This window comes from Silurus aristotelis, assembly GCF_946808225.1.
Source record: "Silurus aristotelis genome assembly, chromosome: 27".
Classification (NCBI taxonomy): Eukaryota; Metazoa; Chordata; class Actinopteri; order Siluriformes; family Siluridae; genus Silurus; species Silurus aristotelis.
The window spans coordinates 11,394,382-11,417,711 of record NC_139600.1 but is presented as its reverse complement, the minus strand read 5'-3'; the positions used below and the strand labels follow the sequence as shown (position 1 = coordinate 11,417,711).

The window sequence follows — 23,330 nt, the reverse complement described above, 5'->3', positions numbered from 1 at the left end:
GTGGTTTCCACTGTAAAGCATGGAGGAGGAGGTGTGATGGTGTGTGGGTGGTTTGCTAGTGTCACGGTTTTTACGTAAAAAAAAAAAGTTTTTTCTCTTTCTTGAGCACACACTTTACCATAATTTACCACAGCATTCTGCAGCAACATGCCATCTCATCTTATTTGCACTTTGTAGGAATATAAATTGTAAACACACCTCTAGATTATGTAAGAGCTATTTTTTCAAGAACAAGAGTGATTGAGTGCTGCATTATATGATCTGCCTCTGCAATCCCAGATTTAAACTCATTTGAGATGTTTTGGGATGAATAGGTTCAGAGTGATGGGAAAGTACCCAAGAAGCACTGAATACTTCTAGGAACTCCTCAAGAATTTGTGAAGAAATAGTTCCTGTTCATGCTAAGTAAATATTAAACTTGCTTGTTCAGTAGGATCAATATTTTAAGGTGAAAGCTATGGATACAATGCCAGTATTAACATTATCGATTATTATATTATAAATTTGTATATATATATATATATATATATATATATATATATATATATATATATATATATATATATATATATATATATATTATATATTTACAACAGGAAGTAGTAAAATCGAATATGTTCATACACACAAAGTTGTGGCACAAACTGACGCCGTATGCACCAGGCCTCCTCCTGATATTTGTACATGACTAATATAATTAGTACCTCAGTAAAGCTCTAAAGTCTGCTGTACAACCTTCCACACGTGTGGTAACAACATAGGAATCTAAGAGACTGAATGTTTTTGACTGACCATAAGACTCAAGTGATGACTAAAAAGACAGGACTCATCAGTAGGTCATATGACCTTTTACCTGCTAATGCACATAAAGCATTCTTACGCAGCGCCATGAACACCATCAGAACAGTATTGACATCCATCATGGCTCCCATCCCTCATAATCTGTTTACCATTTTATCATTTCTGTCAACTGTTGAGTGTCTTTCTTTTTCCATACCTCCAAATACAGTGTTTAAACAGTTGTCTTTGCCAGAAGCTGGATTTAACCGATTAACAGGGTCAAAGTTCAAATGCTTCAATTAAACAAGAAAAACAAAAGCATTGCACAGCTGTCACAACACAACCAGAGGACAACATTCAAGTCTATGTCAGAATGACCTTGTTAATTCAAGTGAGGCTTTAACAAGTCACCGTTTAAATATAATTTATTAGATTATAAAACATATACTTCATTCACAGTTCTTTAAAAAAAAAAAAAAAAGAGTCAGGCAATACACAAAGCAGCTGCATGTTAATAAACACATGCTAAAGTCCTTTCCTCCTTGAGGGGTTTTTCTTTCGAATGATTCGATTGATCCAGGCAACGTATTTGGTTACTCTGGTGTAGACACCTGGTTTCCCTGATCGTCCGCAACCATCACCCCAGCTAATGATACCATAGAGAAAACTTGCTTCGTTCCGCACACATGCCAGTGGGCCACCGGAGTCTCCCTATACACAAAAAACACATACATTGAAAAATCCTCATACAAACTCTCCAAATAATTTTCTAGACTTTTTGGTGTCTGTGTACCAATGAATTCTGAGATGCTTTTCTGCTCACTATGATGTCAAGAGGCAATTTCAGTAACTACAGGCTTCAGTCAGCTCAGAGTAGTCTGGTCATTATTTTACCTCAAGCAGCCACATCAACCTGCAGAATTGCCACCCTTTTTTTTGTTTATTTTTTTCACCCAAAATATATAAAATCTACAGATTGTTGAGAAAAAAAAACAGAACAGAAGTTTTTTTAAACATCTATAGCACCTATAGCAATGCTGGCAAAATCTCTATTCTGATATTTGATCTGAAAGTTGAACTGTACCTACTTTATCCATTGCTCTGCTCCTACATAAATGGCTGTTTAGATTGCTACATGAATGACAAGTGCCTGGCAATTGTGTATTAACCACAGGATATTTTTAATTCACTCATATCGAGTCAATGTAACCTGGGCAATTGCAGCGATTTGTAATGTAACTGTTCATGTTGTACCAATGTTTTAGCAGAATGTTTCAATGCATTTGTTGAAGGTCTTACAGAGCTTCGGTATGCTACCTTAAGGTTTCGCTTACCTGGCAGGCATCCACACAGTTGTTACTACCCGCACACAGCATCCCCTCTCTCACCTCCGAACCATATACCTCAGGAGAGGAACACCTCTCTTCAGGAATCAACTTCACAATTCCCTCAGTCAGGGAGGAGTATGAGTTTCCCTCTAAAACACACACACACACACACACACACACACACACACACACACACACACACACACACACACACACACACACACACATATATATATATATATATACTAGTTTAATAGCTCAGGGTTCTATTTGCAGATGTAACATTTTATATTTAAGAATAATGTGAGTGTGTGTGTGTGTGTGTATGTGTGTGTGTGTGTGTGTGTGTGTGTGTGTGTGTGTGTGAAAATTATTCACATCTTAAGAGCTGTGTGTGAGTCTATATCAAATATGAAAGCTGTTTTTACGTATTTTTATTTGTAAATATAAATAAATATGTATTGTTTATATGTGTATATACAATATAAACATATTTATTTATTAAACATTAACAAATAATTATACGTAAAAACATTATATAATGACTGTTTATCTCCGTCTCTCTCAAGTACACATGCTTCTGAGATACCAGTGATCTACGCTACTTCTGCTCTTCTACTTCCACATGGAGTTCTCATCAATTAGTGACAATTTACTGATCAAGGAAGCCTTTTTCAATGTCCCTGTGAAACTCGATTGTTTGAATAAGATATATTAATAATATTAGTATTTGATATGATCTCGCAGTCACATACAGTTGGGTGCATGCATGTGTATGTATGTGTGTTTGTGTGTGTTCACTAACTCTCTTCCATGTGTCCCCAGCCTGTAATTGTGCAGCAGGTGTAGTCTGGGAAGGTCATAGACTCGTCTGGCAGACAGATCGGACGAACAAACTTGGTTTTGCGAGCACAACGCCCATTTACCTTCTTTAGCTTGACGAGGGCTGTAAACCAAAAAACACACGCAGACAGTAAATATTTCTACACGTTTCACAAAAATGCGATTCATGTAACGTGAATGGAGGCTGTACGTAAAAATGTAAACGTGTACGCAAACGTAGTGTATAATTGAATTCTATTTGTCTGACATATTAAAAAAGGCCAAAATGTAAAACTCCTTGCTTGGATTATAACACCATACTTGTATATTATATTAGAAATAATACATGGGTGGTCACAGCACACCCTGAAATGTTTTATTACTTTATTATAGCACAACAAATTGCAAAAAATATTTTTATCCCAATCTTCATTCAATGTCATGGAAAGTCCATGAGACAAGCCCTTATTATGGTAGTTATGAACTGTACTGTCCTAAGGCTCTCTGTTAAAAGATTTGAGACAGTTCAGAAAAACCAGATCAGAATTTAGCATGCAGGATCCAATGCTCGATCCCTGTCAACTGCTGTATTTAATGATGACTGTTGACTATATCACTCATTATACCTTTTTGTTAAATCACAGCATTAGTTGTCGACTATGTGGAGCATCAACCATATCAAGTTCCTGTAAATCAAATATTTCTACTGTGATTTGGCTCAAGGCTTTCATTTGAGCTTTGGAAACACTGTACATGCAGTCATAAAATAACGGCTCCTAGTTTTGCGCTTGCTATTTAAGGCCACTTACCAATATCATGCACTGTTGGGCTGAACTGATTGTACTGGTCATGGAACACATATTTTTCTATACCATACGTCTGCGTGTTGGCGCTCGAGTCGTTAAAAATGTGCTGACCAAGGACTACACGAACCGTCGACAGCAGTGGACTGAGAGAGAAAAGAGATAAAAAACTCAAGTCAATGTAAAGTCAATTAAAACTAAATGATGGGTTTAGTATTGTTTTTTTATTATTGGTATTGATATTATTTTTGAATTCTGACCATATTAAATTCATCCTGCTTTATAATCTGTACTATTTTTCCATTTAACACACACACACACACACACTCGCACATACTTGCGGAGGAAGCAATGAGCGGCCGACACAATCCAGCAGGATGAGACCAGGCTGCCAGCGCAAAACTCATCACTGATATACAGTGCCGCCATCCAGGGGTGAGAGCCGGCCAGTGCTGAAGTGCCTCCCAGGATTCGTCCGCGAGGAATTCGCTTTGGATGTCTCTTGCCGCAGCTGGGCTTCGGACTGGGCACAGGAGTGGGAATAGAGGTTGGAGTGGGAGCTTTACGAGAAGCTAGGAAGGGAAAGCAGAATCTGTTCTTACTTACAAACCATGATTTGAACATAAAATGTGTGTGTGTGTGTGTGTGTGTGTGTGTGTGTGTGTGTGTGTATACACACATACACAATGCATCCTGAAAGTATTCACAGCGCTTAACTTTTTCCACATTTTGTAATGTTTCAGTTTTATTCCAAAATGGGTTTAATTAATTGTTTTCCCCAAAATTCTACAAACAATACCCCAAATTTCCCAAATTTCTTACAAATTAAAAAAAACTAAAACACATGTCCATAAGCATTCACAGCCTTCGCTCAATACTTTGTTGAAGCACCTTTGGAACCAATTACAGCTTCAAGTCTTTTTGAGTTTAATGCTACAAACTTGGCACGTATATGTTTGGGCAGTTTCTCCAATTTTCCTCTGCAGAACCTCTCAAGCTCCATCAGATTGGATGGGGAGCATCGGTGCACAGTCATTTTTAATCTGAGATGTTCAATCGGGTTGAAGTCAAAAGTGTCAATATTTTGTGTGAGCACCATTATTATGTAGCACTGCCTTAATCCTCCTGGGCAGGGAATTCACCAGAGCTGCACCGGTTGTTGCTGGGATCCTCTTACACACATGGTACTTCTCAAAAGCATTCAGGTCTGAAGACATAGCTTCTTCAGCAAGCCAGATTTCATCTTGGTGGTGTGTTTGGGGTCGTTATTATGTTGGAAAAATATCGTTTGGCCCAGGCATCATGTTCTGCTTTAGAATGTCACAATACATATTGGAATCCATGTTTCCCTCACTGAACCACAGCTCCCCAGTACCAGCCCCAAACCATATATACTATATACTACTCCCGGTCTGCAGTGGTCAGTATCTATTAAAAGTGGTCCAAGTAAGGAACATGGTGAACAGGCGACAGGGTCATTGGCGGACATGGCTCCCTGATGCATGCTGGAAGCGAAGACTGAAACCTGTGGTTCGATTCAACAGACGAGCTCCTGTAGTTCAAATTGCTGAAGAAGTGTGAAGAAGAATGCTCGAGGGGTCAGAACTGTTTCGGCAGCAAAAGGGGGACCAACACAATATTAGGCAGGTGGTCATTAAGTTACGCCTGATAAGTGTCTTGGAAATTAGGAAGAAAACAGAGAACCTGCAGGCAACGAGAGATTGAACTGTGGGACTCACTAATGCACGGCACTAATCTGAGGTATGTATTGAGCAGAGGACCAACTAAAAATCATTTGACAGTTTGATGGTATGTGACCTTGTAAATATAAACAATGTTCTCCAAATAATCAGAATTATCCAAAATATTTGCTTTGAGGACCTCTGACATCTTTTGGATTTTGGAGCCAGCTTGCTGGAACATGTTATTTCAGATGCAGCATTTCTGTGGAATTGGGCCTTTGATAGAATAGTAGTCAACCATTTCAAACATGTGCCTCACTTTTCATTCATGTAGAGCCCTGAGTGTCATTGTTTCTGCGCAAACACTGATCTTTGTGTGGGTGTAATTTAAAGGGAACATCCAGAATGAAGGATGAATATCTACATTACCTGATAGATATATAGGGGTTACTCACATGACACTTTAAGGCAAGATGGTACATCACAGTATTCCCAGGAAATCACTCCGTTATTCATGGTGTAGCACCAGGGCTTCTTGTCATTATCCGGGTTCCTGTGGGACCAAGAAACAATCATTCAATTCAGCAATATATAAGAGATGGATTTCTAACAATAATTGAAAAATATCATCATCCAATCAGAATGCTCAACCAGAAAATCTGTCATCTTACTATACCAAAAGTGCTATCGCACAGTTCGAATGCTGACACTACAAGATAGTTGGCAATCATTTTTTTAATCACTAATAAGTGTTTTTACTTGCAACTTTGGCAATAAGGCCAAAGTTATGTGTACATGTATAATAAATGTGTAGATTTAATATTTATTTATTATTTCCCCATTATTAAAAACTAAAGATAATATTCTACAGTTACAGTAGTTGATTCTGACCCTTAACCCTCTGAACTTAATATACTTGTGTGATATCAGCTTGAATTAGGGCAGTATTCATTTCAGCTATACTGTCTGGCACATTGACCGAAGCATATTATGTCATTCCAAAAAGTTTGTTTAAGCCTGTAAATTAAGTAAAAAACATTATTTTACAAATAACAAGATCAATTATTCCAATACGACACTATTAAATCACTGATTAGTAGTATAGTTTATCGTAAAACAATATACTGTAACAATGATAAAATGCGATGGATGATTTAAAAAAAAATATATTTAAAGTTGCTAAATAGTAAAGGGTGCATTTATTGCTAAATAAAACCAAATTACTTCATTTCTAGGAACAACTACATAGCAGAATTGTGGCAATAAACTAGTCTCCTTACAGATGTTTATTTTAAAATTGAACATTTTCTCATTTAAATATCAATTATTGTCATTAAAATCATGATAGTAATTTTTCATTTGTGATTTGAATTTTCTTTTTAATTCTTCAAAAAGAAAGAAAAACAGTATTGTTTCTTCTTGCAATTACTCTCCCCACAGGCTTAAGGGGAAGTGCTTATCTTATTATGTAGTGTTCTATCTTTAAAACATGGATGAATCTACTCAAGAAAAATACGAAAACAGGTAATACACACATGTAAATTGCACAATTCAAATGGGAAGCCAGAGAAAATGTTATTTACTATGTAAATTTAGTACACAACATTCAGAGACATAGTGCTGTTTGATCTTTGGTCGGTCATCTACTATCAAAGAAATACATTGCATTATAGTTATTGTTACAGCAGATGCATAGGCATACACTATGATGCATTTGTTCTGACCGGCAGAACGCGTGGTCCCCGAGTCCCCGCTGAGAGGCATCGTGTACGGTGTTTAGAGAGAGCTCATTGTACATGAGGTCTGAGCTCCAGGGCAGGCAGGGGGCGCCAGAGAGCGTAACAGCCACAGTGCCGCGATACTGGACACCTGAGTCCTTATAGCATTTGTCCTCAGGTGCTAATGCACAGAAACACAAAAACAGATACAATGTGATAACATGATATGTGTGTGTGTGTGTGTGTGTATGTGTGTGTGTCAGTGTTTGTATACTTACAGATACTGCAGTATGGTCCTCGGTAGCCTGTTCTGCAGGCACACACCGCCTCTTCTGTTGATTCAATTATTCTGCAGGTTCCCTCATTCTCACATGGATTAGAAAGACATACTACCCTCCCAACACACACACACACACACACACACACACACACACACACACACACACACACACACACACAAGGTTAGAGAGAGTGAGGGAGAGAAAAAAGTAAGAGATTAAGATGTAAAATATATAAAAGTATATATATTATATAGATATAAAAAAGTTTGTTGCGTGTTTTTTATGTTAAAAAATTTACTACCTCTGTAGCGTGTGCGCTTACAAGACACTCCATCTCTGCTGCATGTGCACTGCTCTACGTCACGCTGGTGAATTCGTCCCCACATCTCCCCGATGTTGTAATGCCTCAGGTGCAGGGGCTCATAACACTTTTCTATAAATCCGAGACAGGAACGGAAATCAAAAATAGGAAAATCTTTAAACTCTGGCCAATATGAAAAAGTAACCAATCCTGCCAAAATTGTAAACAAGTGGGCGGAGAATAAACCGGCAACAAACGCTTTCAGCACCTCATTTGGCAGAGAAGAGGACTGCGGATGCTAAAATGGCCATCGTTAGTTTGGCAGTTAAATCCATCTTGCTTTTTATCTTGTTTTTTTAGCCTGTGCTTATTGGGATTGTCAACAATAAGTAAGCTCAGTGGTAAAGTCCTTGGACTTCCGATCGAAAGGTTGTTAGTTCAAATCCCACCAACTTAAACACTGCTTAAGCAAATCCCCTAATCCTCAACTGCTCAGTTGTATAAATGTTATAACTGTTAATTGCTCTGTATAAATGTGTCTGCCTAATGCTGTAAACATTTTTGCAAAAATAAAAGAATTCTCAACATAAGTGTAAGTTGATATCGGTGCGATATTGAATGTTTTATACTTATTGATCAAAAAGTTTTGATGTATATTGTACTATAATAACAGCAATGCTGTTGTAGGATAGCCGATACACTAAAGGTTTCTTTGTGAGTAGATACATTTTATTCTTGGAAGTCATATAAAAATATTTGATGTCTTGAGGATACAAAACTTTGTGCTTTGTGTTTTTGGTAACAGGACAGACTGCATTTATGATCATATTAACTTTAGAAGAAAGAGACGATACATTTTAATGTGCAAATTCCTGGGTTTCGAAAGTTAATGAATTCAGGACATGGTATTATAGGAAACAGTCATCTTCAGGATGGTTATTGTATCTGAGCTTTGCATCAAAACCATTCTGCTATTGATTACCACACGCCTGCAGTGTTTAATAATTTACATACCAAAAGGTTTAAATACATTTCCATTCATTTTTACTTATTTTTATGTTATACTCAGGGTCTGGGGAATGTAATCCAACCAGTCAAGTGCATGAGTATTTATATATATATATATATATATATATATATATATATATATATATATATATATATATATATATATATATATATATATATATATATTTATTTATTTAGACAGACAGACAGACAGACAGACAGACAGACAGATAGATAGATAGATAGATAGATAGATTTGTATTGTATTATTGTATAATTCAACTATCACGAAGTGAGCTTCAGAAAGCTTTAGACATTTCTTATGTTTGTTTCATGTCGGGAAAAGGTTGAACACGTCCACTTCATAGGATTTAAATATCTATTGTGATCTGTTAAACATAGGTTCATGAGCAGGTCATTTGTCACATAAACAGTTGAAAGCTTGGTTAAGATGCATGTGCATGTCTGAGAATTCAATGATGCTAATATCACGATTAAATCAGTGCAAACATTCAAAATAAGGGTTTGAGCCTGGAGTGAGGCTAAGATTAAAAACATGACTATTGGCTATTGTGATCAACCAAAAAAAGCACATATGCAACCAGGCAAAAATTCCTCGTAACTGAACACAGATGATCAGCTGGACACAATCTGTAATTTAGAGCTGACAGTCCTCATAAGTGAACAGACAACTGGCAAAGATAAAAGGACTAGGAGAATGGGAAAGGGTGTAAAATGTGAAACCTGATCATTAGCCTAATGAAAGAGAGGAGTCTAGAGGCGTATTACAGGGTGTGGACCAACCTTTTATAACACATACATAACTTTTTCCCCCTAGACCCCGTATAAACCTAATCTGGAACTGAAAAGGGATTTAGAAGTACCTACCCCAGGGCTAGTTTTATACTGTGTATACACACACACACACGCACACAATAAGTGGCATGTGAGAATTTCCCAATGCCTTAATTTTACTGGAAGCGAAATGTTTGGTGGGAATAATGGAGTTTTAGTGTGTTGTGGTTTTTAAGTGCGATATACTCACTCAGCTCACACTTGGCTCCTGTGAAAGCATCCGGACACACACACTCAAACGAACGCCGGTATGGAACTGCGGTACACATGCCGCCATTCTTACATGGGTTTGGACTGCACAGGCTTTGTTCACTGAAGCTGTATAGAGCAGCTGGGGGGAGAAATGGAAAGTTGTTAGGACCTGACTTCTGTAACTGCAATTTGCAAACAGATGGGCCACATGGGGACCATCCAGAGAGTCGCTGCTGTTTTCGCAACCGCAGACGAATCTAAACGCCATGTCGAAGATGTAGGTCATATTAACACAAGATGCAATTTGGGAACATGATCATTAGATCAGGAGTGTCAGGATTGTTTTTTATGGACCACCATAGTTAAATTAGTCCGCTGTCTAGTAGGCAATAATATAAAATATAATAGTATAATGTGATGAGATTTAAATTTTAAAACAGATATTCCGACACACATTCATACATTCAGTACATATACATCATAATATAATAAAATATAATATTTTCTTTCCATTTAAATATCAATAAAAGCATGTCTATTCACACGCATAAAGAAAGATGTTTATTGGGGGGAAAAGCAGTTCTACACCAAAAATGATTAACTTTAGCTCAAATCCGTTGATGGAAATAACATCTTTGGGAATTGAATCCTACTCCTCTTGGTAAATCATCTTTAATGCCCATTGTCCTTGGGGATGAATGTGCAGTTTCAAAATTCCTCTATAAATTAAGTCAGGAGATTAGCTAGGCATTACTAGGACCATTATCCTCTTATTTAGGAATCAGTCTGAAGTTATTTTGGCTTCCATCTTCTCCATTTACAGTTACTTTGCTAAAGGCATTATATTTTTCTCTAAAATATCCCAGAACATCGATCCTCTCATGTTTCCTTCCATGACATGTAATTACCCAGTACATATATCACAACTCTCCAAAACTTTATGGTGGTCTTTTTTAAAAGTACTATTATTACCAGTGAGTTTTAGCTTTTGTTTTGAACAGAATGCTTGTGTGCAACGTTTGGACACGCATCTCTGTGCTTTTTCCATGGTGTGTGAGAACAGAGATGTTGCAGTTCATTGCTTGTTCTTCTCAGTATGTTGTTTTTGAAGAGAGTTTGCTGACTCTTCTCCTTCCTTCCTTTTCATTAATCTGAGACTGGATTATTGTCTGTCCGGGGACACTTAGTTGTGGCTCCAAGAACTGTCCTCCATTATATTATTGAACTAACTGTTCTGACAAGGATGTTTTAGATACAATATTGGCTAAGGCTCTGATTGCTTTTTTTGACTCTTGTTTTATAAATCTGTCTAAAGAATTTTAGGAACCTTCACCTACAGCAACATCTATTATTATTTCGTTGAATTTGCCTGAAGAAATATTTTTGCAGCTTTTATGTCTAGAAGTTGATTTATTTTTATGCAATCTATACATTTACAAAATGACTTTTTAAGATTTGTCATACAAAATAAGTTATCTTAAAAAAAAATCAGTTATTCAAGAAAAGTGACATTATATGTATATAGGTATTAAATAACAAAACACTTCATACTAAGTAAATACTTCTTTTTTCTTTAATGTATAGCATGATTTCACACCGATGATTAACATTTAAAAATGCAGTAATCCAACACAAATCAGCCCAAATCATGGGCACTTTTCACGTGTTTAAATGGTGTTTATTTATATAATGCACATCAATAATTACACAACTACTTAAAGTGCTTGTTGTAAGGTATTCAACATTTCTCTTTATTTATGACTGTATATACACTATATGGGCAAATATAGATTGTGGATACCTGATCATAATATTGCTTTTTGAACATCTCATCTCACATTGGAGTGTACTTGTGGAGATTTTGGCTCATTGTATACAAAGGAGATTGTAACGTTGGGTACTGTTGTAGTGTGAGGAGACCTAAAGTGCAGTTATTTAATATGAGGTGTTCAATATGGTTGAAGTCAGAGCTTTATAGTGGTCTACTGAAGAACTTCAGGAGTTCGGTTTGTGCATATGGGTCTTGTCATGATCGAACAGATTTGGGTCTCTTAGCTCAAGTGAGGGGAAAATGTAATCCTACTGCACAAGAAGACATCCTATACAATTGTCCTATACTTTAATGTGTGTTATATATATATATATATATATATATATATATATATATATATATATATATATATATATATATATATATATATATATATATATATATATATATATAATCTGTTTCAGTTTAATAAAGCTTTTGCTGAATTCCTGTAAGGTTTTTTCAAGGAGACCTGGCAACCATGAGCTTTTGGTTATTAATAATAATAATCATAATAATAATAATAATAATCTAGAATCTAGAATATGTAGCACAAACTGATGAATAATTCTCCTCCCTTACTTGAGTAGACCTATCATGTGCTTTTGTAGTAAAGCACACACACTGGAAAATGTGCTTCCAGCTGCACGGGTTAGCGTGTTCATTCATCTAAACACGCTCTGTCGAGTGTTTACTTTTTTTTTTTTTACATCACCTCTATACTTATTGCTCAAGTGCACGGCGGCACAAACAGAATCCACCCACAATGTGCATGTTCGTGCGCTGAGTAATAGAATCCTTATGCAGCTTTGTGGGCGTAAGTGAGGAAGACGGGTTTTCCTTACTGTTGAAGAGGCGTGTGTGTGGACTACAATATCCCCACTTCATGTCCCGGTCAAAGTTGCTGGTGAGTGAGCACCTGGAATGGAGGAAAAAACAATCCATATGGGTGTAAGTGACATTGTCAGAGGGCTAATTCAGTTAGACAGATGAAACAGGAAAGAGATATTTTAAGCAAACAGACAATAATAATATACAGTTTTTTAATGCAAATTTTAATTAATTCATTGGTATTTGTATAGCGTGTACAACAATGAACACTGTCTCAATGCAGCTTTACACAGATAATGAGTTGATAAAGAATGAATAAGAATTTAAAAATGTTTTTCCTAAAACTAGGAAGGTTCGAAGTTTTTTCCTAAAACTAGGAAGGTACGGCGGACTTCAACACAGAGGACGGGAGCTAAAGAGAAGCAGATTTATAAAACTGTTGTGTAGTGAGAATCGGACATTGAAATATTAATTTACTTTGAAATAATTATCAAACTGCTGTGGTAGAAGAGGAATAAAACACTATACATGCCATTAATGGAAAACATTGAATAAAACCCAGGGGTGGTAGCAGTACAACAACCTCATCATCCTCTAGAAACGAAATCCTGAAGCATTTTATACTTAACATCATGCACAATATTTTTTTAAATAATCAGACTGGGATGGTAACCTTTATAAGATTAAATTTTTATAGATTTTAATGACAGTGTGCACTCAACATGGACTCGGTTTAAGTAAAAACTTATGATCAATTTTAGGTCACATTTTTGGAGTTTGAACACAAGTTTCACTGAAAAGGAATTTTTGTAAGGTAAAAACTGATAACTTGACATTTCATTTGTTAGCAGAATCAATAGAACAAATTTGCTTAAGTAGCTTGAATTTTTTTATTATATTATAATATATTTATTTATTTATTTATTTATTTTATTTTTTTTTTTACCAATTTTTAAAAGAAAGGAAAATACCAGAATGAGGCCTCAGACTTTTGGACCCTGCAGTGCCACCCCTCCGTGCCAATTATAAATGATTCTACAAATAACCATCATTACCCAGGCAGTTTATAGGCTGCATTAGTAGCAGTTATAGCAAAGGAACGATCATGGCTTTTGCTAATTGCACTAAAGAAAAAATCCAGCCTTGACTATGCCTTAAGACTTGCTAATTAACAGCAAAGTACAAACCCACCAGATCATTAATAATGACTGTAATTCAACTAGCAAGAATTAAAAAAAATAAAAAATTGATCGGCCAATATGGATTTGTCCAAAAACAACCAACAAGAAAAATTCATTTGGACCACATTCCATATCAAACATTTGCTTTGCCATTTTTAATAACAAGGTTACCAATTTGTGGTATTTGGTTGCCCTTTGTCTAGACAGCCAACATAACCTGAGAAAAAAAAATCTATCTCGGAAAATAAATGTGACTCACCAGACGTTCTGGTGATTAAACTTTGACATTTGGTAACTGCAACCATTTCAACTAAACCACCACCCAAAAGACAAGCAATGACAGAATACAGTTATAATAAACCCATTACCAATCAACATCACTCATATCTAGTACATATTATGGCTCATGTCAGTGTTTACAAAAATCTGTTTAAGTTTAGACTTGACTCTAGCTAAAGTCATAGACAGCTAAACAGATACAGGTTTTTTCCACGGTATGAGCAATACATATTGTAACGCTGTGAGTTTCAAGAAAAGCAGTTCTCACTGGCTTGAACCAGAAATATCCAATGGTTACAGAATTCCATTCTGTCTTAATCTCTTGATTTCCAATCTAATGACAGTTCTTACTTAATGCTAGTCCCAAAGGCTTTCCACTTACCACAACAACCATCTACTCTCCCACACATCACTACAAACACTGCTGGTCAAAGCATTTAGTCACGCAAACCAGAAGTGCTGTGGCTTGATCAATTTATAGTCCCTAGTCATAGGGTATAAATATGCTAGCACAGCTGTCCTCTTTCAAAATAAATTACATTAATGTAAGGTTTTTACTACTATAGTGTGGAACATTTGAGACAGTTGTGGAATCACATGCACCACAAGTACACAGAATAATATGAAAAATAAAAAGCTGGGGCTGATTTCTTTCCAGAAATCATCAATTCTGTACAGCCATGTAGTGACAGTCATGTCCGATATGTACACAGAATACATCAAAAAGCTCCTTATTTACACTATTTACATGTTCTACTGTTGGGGCAAATAATTATTTGAGCCCCTGCTGATTTTGTAAATTTACCCCCTTCCAAAGGAATAAACAGTCTAGAATTTTTATGGTAGGTTTATTTTAACAGAGAAAGAAAGAATGTAAAAAAAAATAGAGAAAAAAAATTCTAAATCAATATGATATACAAATTAATTTGTATTTGATCGTGTGAAGTCAATATTTGACCGACCAGCAATCTGACTCCCACACACCCAAATTAGTCCTGTCTCTTTAGGAAAGTACTCCTAATAGAAACTCATTATGACCTCTTCCATCCAAACCTCTTATCCACCATGGGAAAGATTAAAAAGCTTTTAAAAGGCATCAGGGACAAGATTGTAGACCTGAGAGCTGTAAAGCTGGAGCAACAGTCACCAAGAAAACCACTGGTAACACCCAGGTCCCTCTGTTCAAGAATGCACATGAACAAGTCCGTCTGAAGTTTGCCAATGAATACCTAAATGATTCAGAGAAGGCTTGTAATGCAGTCAGATGAGACCAAAATTGAGCTCTTTGGCATCAACCTGACTTGCTGAAATGCTGAATATGACCTTCTGCTAAGGGTACAGGAAGACTTCACCACATGAACGTGAAGTGAGAACCTTCTGGCCTCAGCCAAAACACTGAAGATGGGTCGTGGATTGGTCTACCAGCATGACAATTACCAAAAACATACAGCGGACTTTAAAGAGGAAAGGCGCCCCGAACCGCGAGACTGTGTGTGAACCCCGGCGTGAGTACTGGAAAGGAAAGCGCCGTGGTGAAAACGAAAGTAAATAAAGAAGCTCTGCTTGGTGAACTTTTGCCCTTTCTCTCTTTCTTCCAGCATGGAACCAGTGAGTTTACTACATGTACTTTTTATATTTTAATTGACAATGACCGTTACCAATTACATTTAGCAATCAGCCAGTCAGCTCTGAATGTTTTTTTTTTTTTGTATTTGTATTTGTCCATTGAAAACAGATGGTTTTTCTAGTCTGTGTCATGACACTATATTTTTGTTTGTTAATTGAAGATACCTTTTTTGGAAGCTGTCTTAACTACTTTGTCTTTTTTTGTTGACCGACTTGTTTGCTCTGTTTCTTTCAGGAATGTTGAAGCTATTTCTGTTGCTCTTGGTTGTTGTGACATAAGAGACATTCACTTAAGCTGCAACTTGATATCAGCTGAGCAACCTATGAAAAGAATAGTGAGCCAATATAGTTGGGGGTGCATACACAAACCTTGTAAAAAAAAAAAAAAAAGAATGGAGTCTGAGATATAAGGTTCTGGGTAGAGCTAAAATATGATTGTATATTTCAAAATTGTGTGTGTGTGTACTCCTTCATAATTGAGTTTTCCAGCTTGTATCTATTTTTCAAAATTTAATTATAAACTGATCTTCTGAGTTTATTAACGAGGATCGAAAAACTGTTATTAAGTTCAAGTTCAAGTTTATTTCTATAGCGCTTTTCACATGGACATTGTCTCAAAGCAGCTGTACAGAATTTATAAATTGTTGATGATGTGTGTTTATCCCTGATGAGCAAGCCTGGGTGACTGTGTGACTTATGGACTGTGTGTGCACGCGTGTGTCATGTATGAAGTAGAATAACTCACCAGCGATCTCCAGAGCTCAATATAATGCACTGATGATAAAGAGTCCCACCCAATCTGAACGGAAACTTACACTCCCTTCCCTCTGTGGTAAGAACTGTAACACACACACACACACACATACACACACACACACAGATGGAACACCTTCTGACTTCACAAGACAAGATGCAACAGATCCAAAGGCATCAATATAATTACTTATCATTAACACCCATTAAAGACGAATGTTTAACATGGCACTGTTCACCTTTGTACTAAATCACAGTAAAATCACAGCACTGTTTATACAAGATTGAAAATCTTTATCAATCTTTAATCCCCTGTGTTAATTTTCTTTAAGCGGATGACATACCTTTCCGACCTGCAGTGACTGACTGTGTGGAGGTAAAGACCTCAATACCAGGAGGCTGATTGCGCTTCAGTGTAGACATAGAGAAAAAAAAAAGGAATGAGAAGAAACTTGAAATGTCTTTCCATAAAACTTGTACAGGGCAGAAATAAGCGTCACTGTTTAAAACTAACGTTACTATTAAATGGTTCTTCTCGATGTAAAAGATCATGGAGTCCAATCTATCTCACTCCTGGGGTAGCCCGAGTGTCTGATGGCTTACCAATTCATGGACCTCCATACAGTAAACTTAATGAAGAGCAATTTAAAACTTAGGTTCAATCTAAAACCTTTGGGTTCTATGGTTTTACCCTGTGCATGAACCTTCAGAGTTTGTAGAACCCTATGTATGGTTCTTAGAAGAACTATTTACATAAAGGTTCCTTCCCTAACCTCACTGATGCAGCAAACTTTCTAAAAAAAAAAAGAAACCTTGAAAACTTTGTTAATGATTAGACCTACCTGAATAGTGAGATAACAATCATGTCAGACAGGGAAGTTTAAGATAGAAACATAGACCTCCTTATGAACTTTGAAGGAACTTTGAAACTATATATGGAGAGAGAGAGAGAGAGAGAGAGAGAGAGAGAGAGAGAGAAGAGGGGGAGGTTGTTTGGGTTCTCTTGTGTGAAGAACCCTTGTGTAAATAGACCTCCATTAGAGGGTTCATGAAGAATCAATTTTAGAGAAGGTTCCATGTAACCCCTTAAATAAACCATTTCATTTAGAACCTCATTGATACAACCAAGATTCTAAAACATTTGTATTTAATTTTATGCCATTTTGGCAGACGGTTTATTGATCCCCCACATCGCACGATCAATAAGCGTATTTACTTTTTTATATTTGTTGGTGCTGGAATTTAAACTCACGACATATCAGAACATCTTCACTAGCTATCATTGCCCTGTAAGTTTCTAGAAGAACACTTTAGGGAAAAGGTTTCATAGCTTTTAAAAAAAAAAAGAAATCATTCCACTTGGAACCTCATTGATACAAAAGTTGCTCAAGGTATCCAAAAGGAATCAAACAGAGGTTTCATGATCTGAAGAAATCTTGAAGACTTTTGAAAGAGTAGGTGAAGTAAGACAGAACTTTTAGGTAACTTTTGGAGGATTTTAAAAAGGCAAACAAAGACCTCATGACCTCCTGAGGAGCTCTCAAAGCCGAACCCTAACCAAAGTTCTAGTAGAACTATTTTAGAAAAGTTGAACAAATGACCTCATTGAGAGGATTTTGAAGAATCTTTTGGAAATGTGATCTTTTTTTTTTGTTGTTTAAAAAAGTTTACAAAGACAAATGTAAACATTGACCTTTTAGAAATTTTGAGGGACTTTTGGTAATGTAGATGAAGGACAAGTGAGTGAGAGATATGGGGGGTTGTACTTTGGGTTCTCCGTGTGCAAGAACACTTAAAGAACAGTGTATGAATTCACAACTATCTGAACAGAACATCTTATCCGCTTAGCTACCGCTCCCTAAAAAGAAAACTAACCCTAAACAAAAACCTTAAAGAGTAAACTGAGGAAGAGAGAGAGAGAGAGAGAGAAAGAGAGAGAGAGCACTGTTCCCTGGGTTCTTCTTGTGCAAGAACTATGTATAACCCTAACCATAGTTCCAGAAGAACTTTTTTTGTAAAAAAAAGGTTTAATGTAGGACATCTGAAAGGATTTTGAAGAAGCTTTCGGAGGTTTTTTGGATCTTCATTTTACTTAGATAGTTTACAAAGACTGAGGTTAACATTGACCTCTTGGAGAGGAACTTGAGGAACTTTTGGAAGTGTAGATGAAGAAGAAGAAGAAGAAGGTGAAAGAGAGAGAGAGAGAGAGAGAGAGAGAGAGAGAGAGAGAGAGAGAGAGAGAGAGAGAACTAAAGAAAAGTGAGTCATGACACATAGACCTGTTCCCTCTCTCAGGTAAACCCTCAGGTCATCTCCCGCCACTTACCACTTGCAGACCGCGCGCGCCGAGCTGCAGCGTCATGCACGTCAAGCACGAGACGAAAAGGTGCGCGAGCGTTGGCGTTTCGAGGAAGAACATTTCCGCGCGTGCTGCTCCTCCGTTCTGAAAACACAGCCACTACTGAAAACGGCGGAAAAGAGATCGGGAGAGAGAGAGAGAGAGAGAGAGAGAGAGAGAGAGAGAGAGAGAGAGAGAGAGAGTGTGTGTGTGTGTGTGCGCGTGTCCTCCGCTCTTAGTGACGTCACAATCCACGGACTGTCAAAGACTTGCGTCATTTTGGAAGCACGCACTCGGAAAACTCCTGTCAACGCTCGCGGCCATTGCGGGTTCTTGGAGCATATCCAACCGTGTCCGTGGAGTTTGGATTGCAACTGCTCCCTATTACAGCAGCCTTACCTCATAACATAGCAGAACGTCCACACCTGAGCTGAAAGCGCATGCTACCTGCTGGGGCGTGCTGTTCTGGCATGCAGGTGTTGTAATGTTTCACACAGGCCACTATGGATAGCAACCGTGGGTTGCAGAACGAGGAAGTGTTGCCAGAACCACTCTAACCACTCTAGCGCTTTTAAATTTATGAACTGTCGCCATTAGATTATTTGCAGAATTAGAGTTGGATGCAGAACTTAATGTTGGTAAGGACAAATGTCCATTATGAGCTGTGCAAGCAGAGTGTTCCTGCACTCTTGCAAATGCAGAACATTGCATGAAATTTCATGAAGATCACAGAGGTTAAGCGCATTTATTATATAGTCAAAAGTATGTAGTACAACTAACCATCACGCTTGCATACAACCCAAACTGGCCAAATAGTTGGATAAAGTATTCTAAAAAAAAAAAAAAAAAAAAGTTTATAATTGTATATAAATATGCCCAAACCTGACAAAATGCAAACTCCATATAGACATGATTTGTCGAAGAGCTTAATTGTCCTGCACAGAACCTTGACCTCAACCTGACTAAGCACCTTTGGAATGGTCACCAACTGCACCCCAGACCTTCATTACATAATGTCACTTATGCTTTTTTTGCATCTGAATGATAACAAATTAATTTGGCCAAACTCTAAAATGTAGCAGAAAACCTTCTCAGAAAAGTGAAGGTTATTAGAACGGAAGTGGGGTCCCTGTTATAAGTGGGACAAAGTATGTGTCAGGACATATAGGTGGTCATATATGCACATACTTTTGGCTACAGTATATATTGTATAACAGGGGTTACCAACCTTTTTGAAACCGAGAGCTACGTCTTGGGTACATATTAATGTGAAGGGCCACCATTTGATAGACACTTCTGAAATAACAAATTTGTTCAATTTACCTTTAATTATGTTATTATTAATAAATAATGATATTCATCTATATCTAGTCATCTATATTTTAATGTTGTCATTTTCAAATTCACACCAATGCAAGTGTGATTTAAAAAAAGAATAGCAACAAAAAAAAATGTATGCCGCTCACTGGTAAGTGGTGCTATGGTGAGCTATTCATTAGAAAAGGCCCGCAGGCCACTTATGTGATCCTTGCGGGCGACTCATGTGGTCCTTGCAGGCACCATGTTGGTGACCCCTGGTGTATAACTATACAGTGCACAAAACAAAATATTGAATGAATTTTAGAATTTTTGAGTTTATTGTGTTCAGCAGTTTTGTCATGTCTCACTGGATAGATGTGTTTGTGCTTTCTTGTCATAAAAGGAAACACAATCAACCATTCCTAAGTTGTGTAATGTTCATTATTAAGGAATGTATCTATTGCTATAGCTTGAATATACAGTACAATAATAAAATATTTTTGTATGCATTTTTTTTTTACAGTGAGTGATAATAGTGTCTGTTTATAATGTTTATAAAAATGTAAAACAAATTTATATGGAGAGTATTTAACTAAATATAAATAGTTCTACATAGGAAACATAGACATTGTATTATGGTATTCTATATACTAAATAATTCATTACATGCATGTAAGTAGTAATAATGGAAAAATAAAAATGCTATTGTAGATTAATTAGTTAATATATTATATTATATATTATATATTCACATAGATTAAATATGATAATATAGAAATTATTGACTAATGTGTATGAAACCGCACTCTGGAGACTTTACTGACTTGATGTGTTAGTAAGACAGACCTGGCAACCTGCTAGGCTTTAAAAGAGTCATAAAACCAAGGTTATGTGGAAATTACCTTGCTATGATTTTACCCACTTGCCAAGTGTGTTATTACATGTATGCAACAATTTCACAACTTTGAAAGCTGTAATTTTTGCCGACCTTTTGGAATATCACTACACCCCTCTTTTTTATTTGTATGAAGTGCTTTTAAAATGTTTGACTCTTTCTACTCCATGGATGTTGTATCATGAATCTGATAAGCTGAAATAGGCAAAAACCTAGAAGGTGGTGGCTCAACGGTTATGGCCCAATTGGGAGGTTGAGGGATTTGAGCCCCAGCATGGCCAAGCTACAATGGGCCATTGAACAAGGCCCTTAACCTTGTAAACTCCAGGGGAAATGTACCATTGCATACCATGTGCTCTGATGGAAGCTTCCTAAAAACCTGGTATATGGGAATAAATAATTTTACAGTGCTGTGATGTATATCTGACAAATAAAGGTTTTCCAAATAAAAGTCACATGTAAATCATTGGAGACATCTTACACTGCATGCTGTCACACTTCTGAGGTAAAGGTAACGCAGACATTTCAATGAGCCTGAAACATTGGAAGTATAATTGCAAAATCTAATGTGCAGACTTCTATTCAACATTTCGAAAAGTATAGGATAGGACAACACCAGCAGCAATAAATCTCACAACAGTTGATTACTGATAATCATTAATTATTTTTGAGTAACTGCTTAATCTGGGTCAGAGTTGTGGATTCAGAGTCTATCAGGACATGTTTAGCAGGCAGGCATGCAAATATCCAAGCCTTGACCCACATCTAGCGGCAATTTAGAGTAGCCAGACCAACTTGAGTTGAGAGAAAACCTTAAAGAGGACAAGGGAAAAACAGGCAAAACAGCCACACAGACATGAACCTTCAAGCTGTAACATTTCTGCATCATCACACAACTGCAGAAAATCATTACATTCATTCAACTCACCAAAAAACGATATACCATATCTCACAAAAGTGAGTACACCACTCACATTTCAGCAAAAATTGTAATATAAATTAATTCTCAAAGAACAATTCTATAGAAATGAAAATTGGATATAGTTTAGAGTAGTCAATGTGCAGTATGTAAAGCAGTACAGATTTAGTGTCCTCTAAATATAACTCAACATACAGCCATTATTGTCAAAACAGCTGGCAACAAAAGTGAGTATACATTCACCCCATAAGTGAACATGCCCAAACTGTGTCCAAAGTGTCAATATTTTGTGTAATCACCATTGTTATGTAGCACTGCCTAAATCCTCCTGGGCATGGAATTCACCAGAGCTGTACAGGTTGTTGCTGGGATCCTCTTCCACTCCTCCATAATGAGCAAAAATCTGTGTTTCCCGCAAAGAAGGACCACAGCTCCTCAGTACCAGCAGCATTAATGCAGCCCCAGACCATGATGCTACCACCACCATGCTTGGCTGTGGGCAAGACACGATTTTCTTCATACTCCTCACCAGGGCACACATTCTGGACACCATCTGAGCCAATCAAGTTTATCTTCAGTCTCATCAGACCACAGGACATGGTTCAAGTACTCATGCTTTTGGACAGGTTATTTGAGGACAGTAAATTTCTACTGTATACAAGCCGCACATTGGCAACTCTATAATATATAAAATTTTCATTTCATTAGTATTGTTCCTTTAGAAAACATTATACTAAAATGGTTGCTGAAATGTAGGGGGTGTACTCACTTTTGTGAGATACTGAATATTTATGCAACAATAATCGATTTAATGTTAGAACATTATGTATGCCCCTTATATCATCATTATCAACTGTTGTGTGGCGCTTCAAATGTCTTTATTGATAAAGTAATTTATTCAGCCAGCCATATATAACATTCAACATATTTAAAAATAGAAATGTCAATAACATTATTGCAAACTTTGATCAGTCCATCCAATACATCAGCATGTCAGTATCTGAATGACTAAGAAGGTTAAAATGGAAGGTTAGGAAGTCCAGATATCAATCTTATGAAGAATAGTGAAACAATCTTGTAAGGAATAGTTGGTTGAAATTTCTACAAAAACACTGTGAAAGTACAAAAGCGAACATTTACTTCCAACATCTACTTTAGGTTGAAATCCGAGGTTATTTGTTTGTTTACAGAAGTTGCCACATTAGTAAAAAAAGAATTTTCAATTTGCATGCAAAAAATTTTAAGACCTCTTTAAACCTCAACTAAATTTTTGGTTTAAATATAAGCAATTGGTTCATGTTACAATAATAATAAAAAAAAATAACAAAACAAAAAAAAGGTGGATATGAGCAAATAAAAAAATTGTCTATAACAGCAGAAGAGCACATCAGGTTCTCATCCTGCCAACCAAGAATACGGTGAGTATATCGTTACCTTGGACTTCAGTTGCAGTGAACCTGTGCTTAGCAGATACCCTAGATTCCTGCTAATAGCTGAGAGGAGTGAAACCTGTTATGATCTTCTTCTGTTGTAGTCATTCCACCTCAATGTTCGACATACTGTGTGTTTTTTGACGCTTTTATGCTCACGATGGTCACTTTTACTGTAGACTCCTTGTCAGGTCACACC

At 36.7% G+C, this 23,330-nt stretch overlaps 1 protein-coding gene across 1 annotated transcript; it reads right to left on the bottom strand.

The window, feature by feature from the left end:
* Nucleotides 1-1,187: 1,187 nt before the first annotated feature.
* Nucleotides 1,188-19,146, bottom strand: hgfac (HGF activator). The gene is made up of 14 exons (XM_083532878.1): nucleotides 18,577-19,146; nucleotides 16,595-16,658; nucleotides 16,243-16,336; nucleotides 12,426-12,499; nucleotides 9,769-9,909; nucleotides 7,716-7,847; nucleotides 7,412-7,522; nucleotides 7,140-7,314; nucleotides 5,871-5,968; nucleotides 4,071-4,305; nucleotides 3,740-3,879; nucleotides 2,914-3,054; nucleotides 2,115-2,257; nucleotides 1,188-1,491 (listed from the first exon to the last, which is right to left on the bottom strand). The coding sequence occupies exons 1-14, from the start codon at nucleotides 18,667-18,669 to the stop codon at nucleotides 1,306-1,308; spliced, it is 1,827 nt and encodes a 608-aa protein (XP_083389004.1). The 5' UTR covers nucleotides 18,670-19,146; the 3' UTR covers nucleotides 1,188-1,305.
* Nucleotides 19,147-23,330: the final 4,184 nt, after the last annotated feature.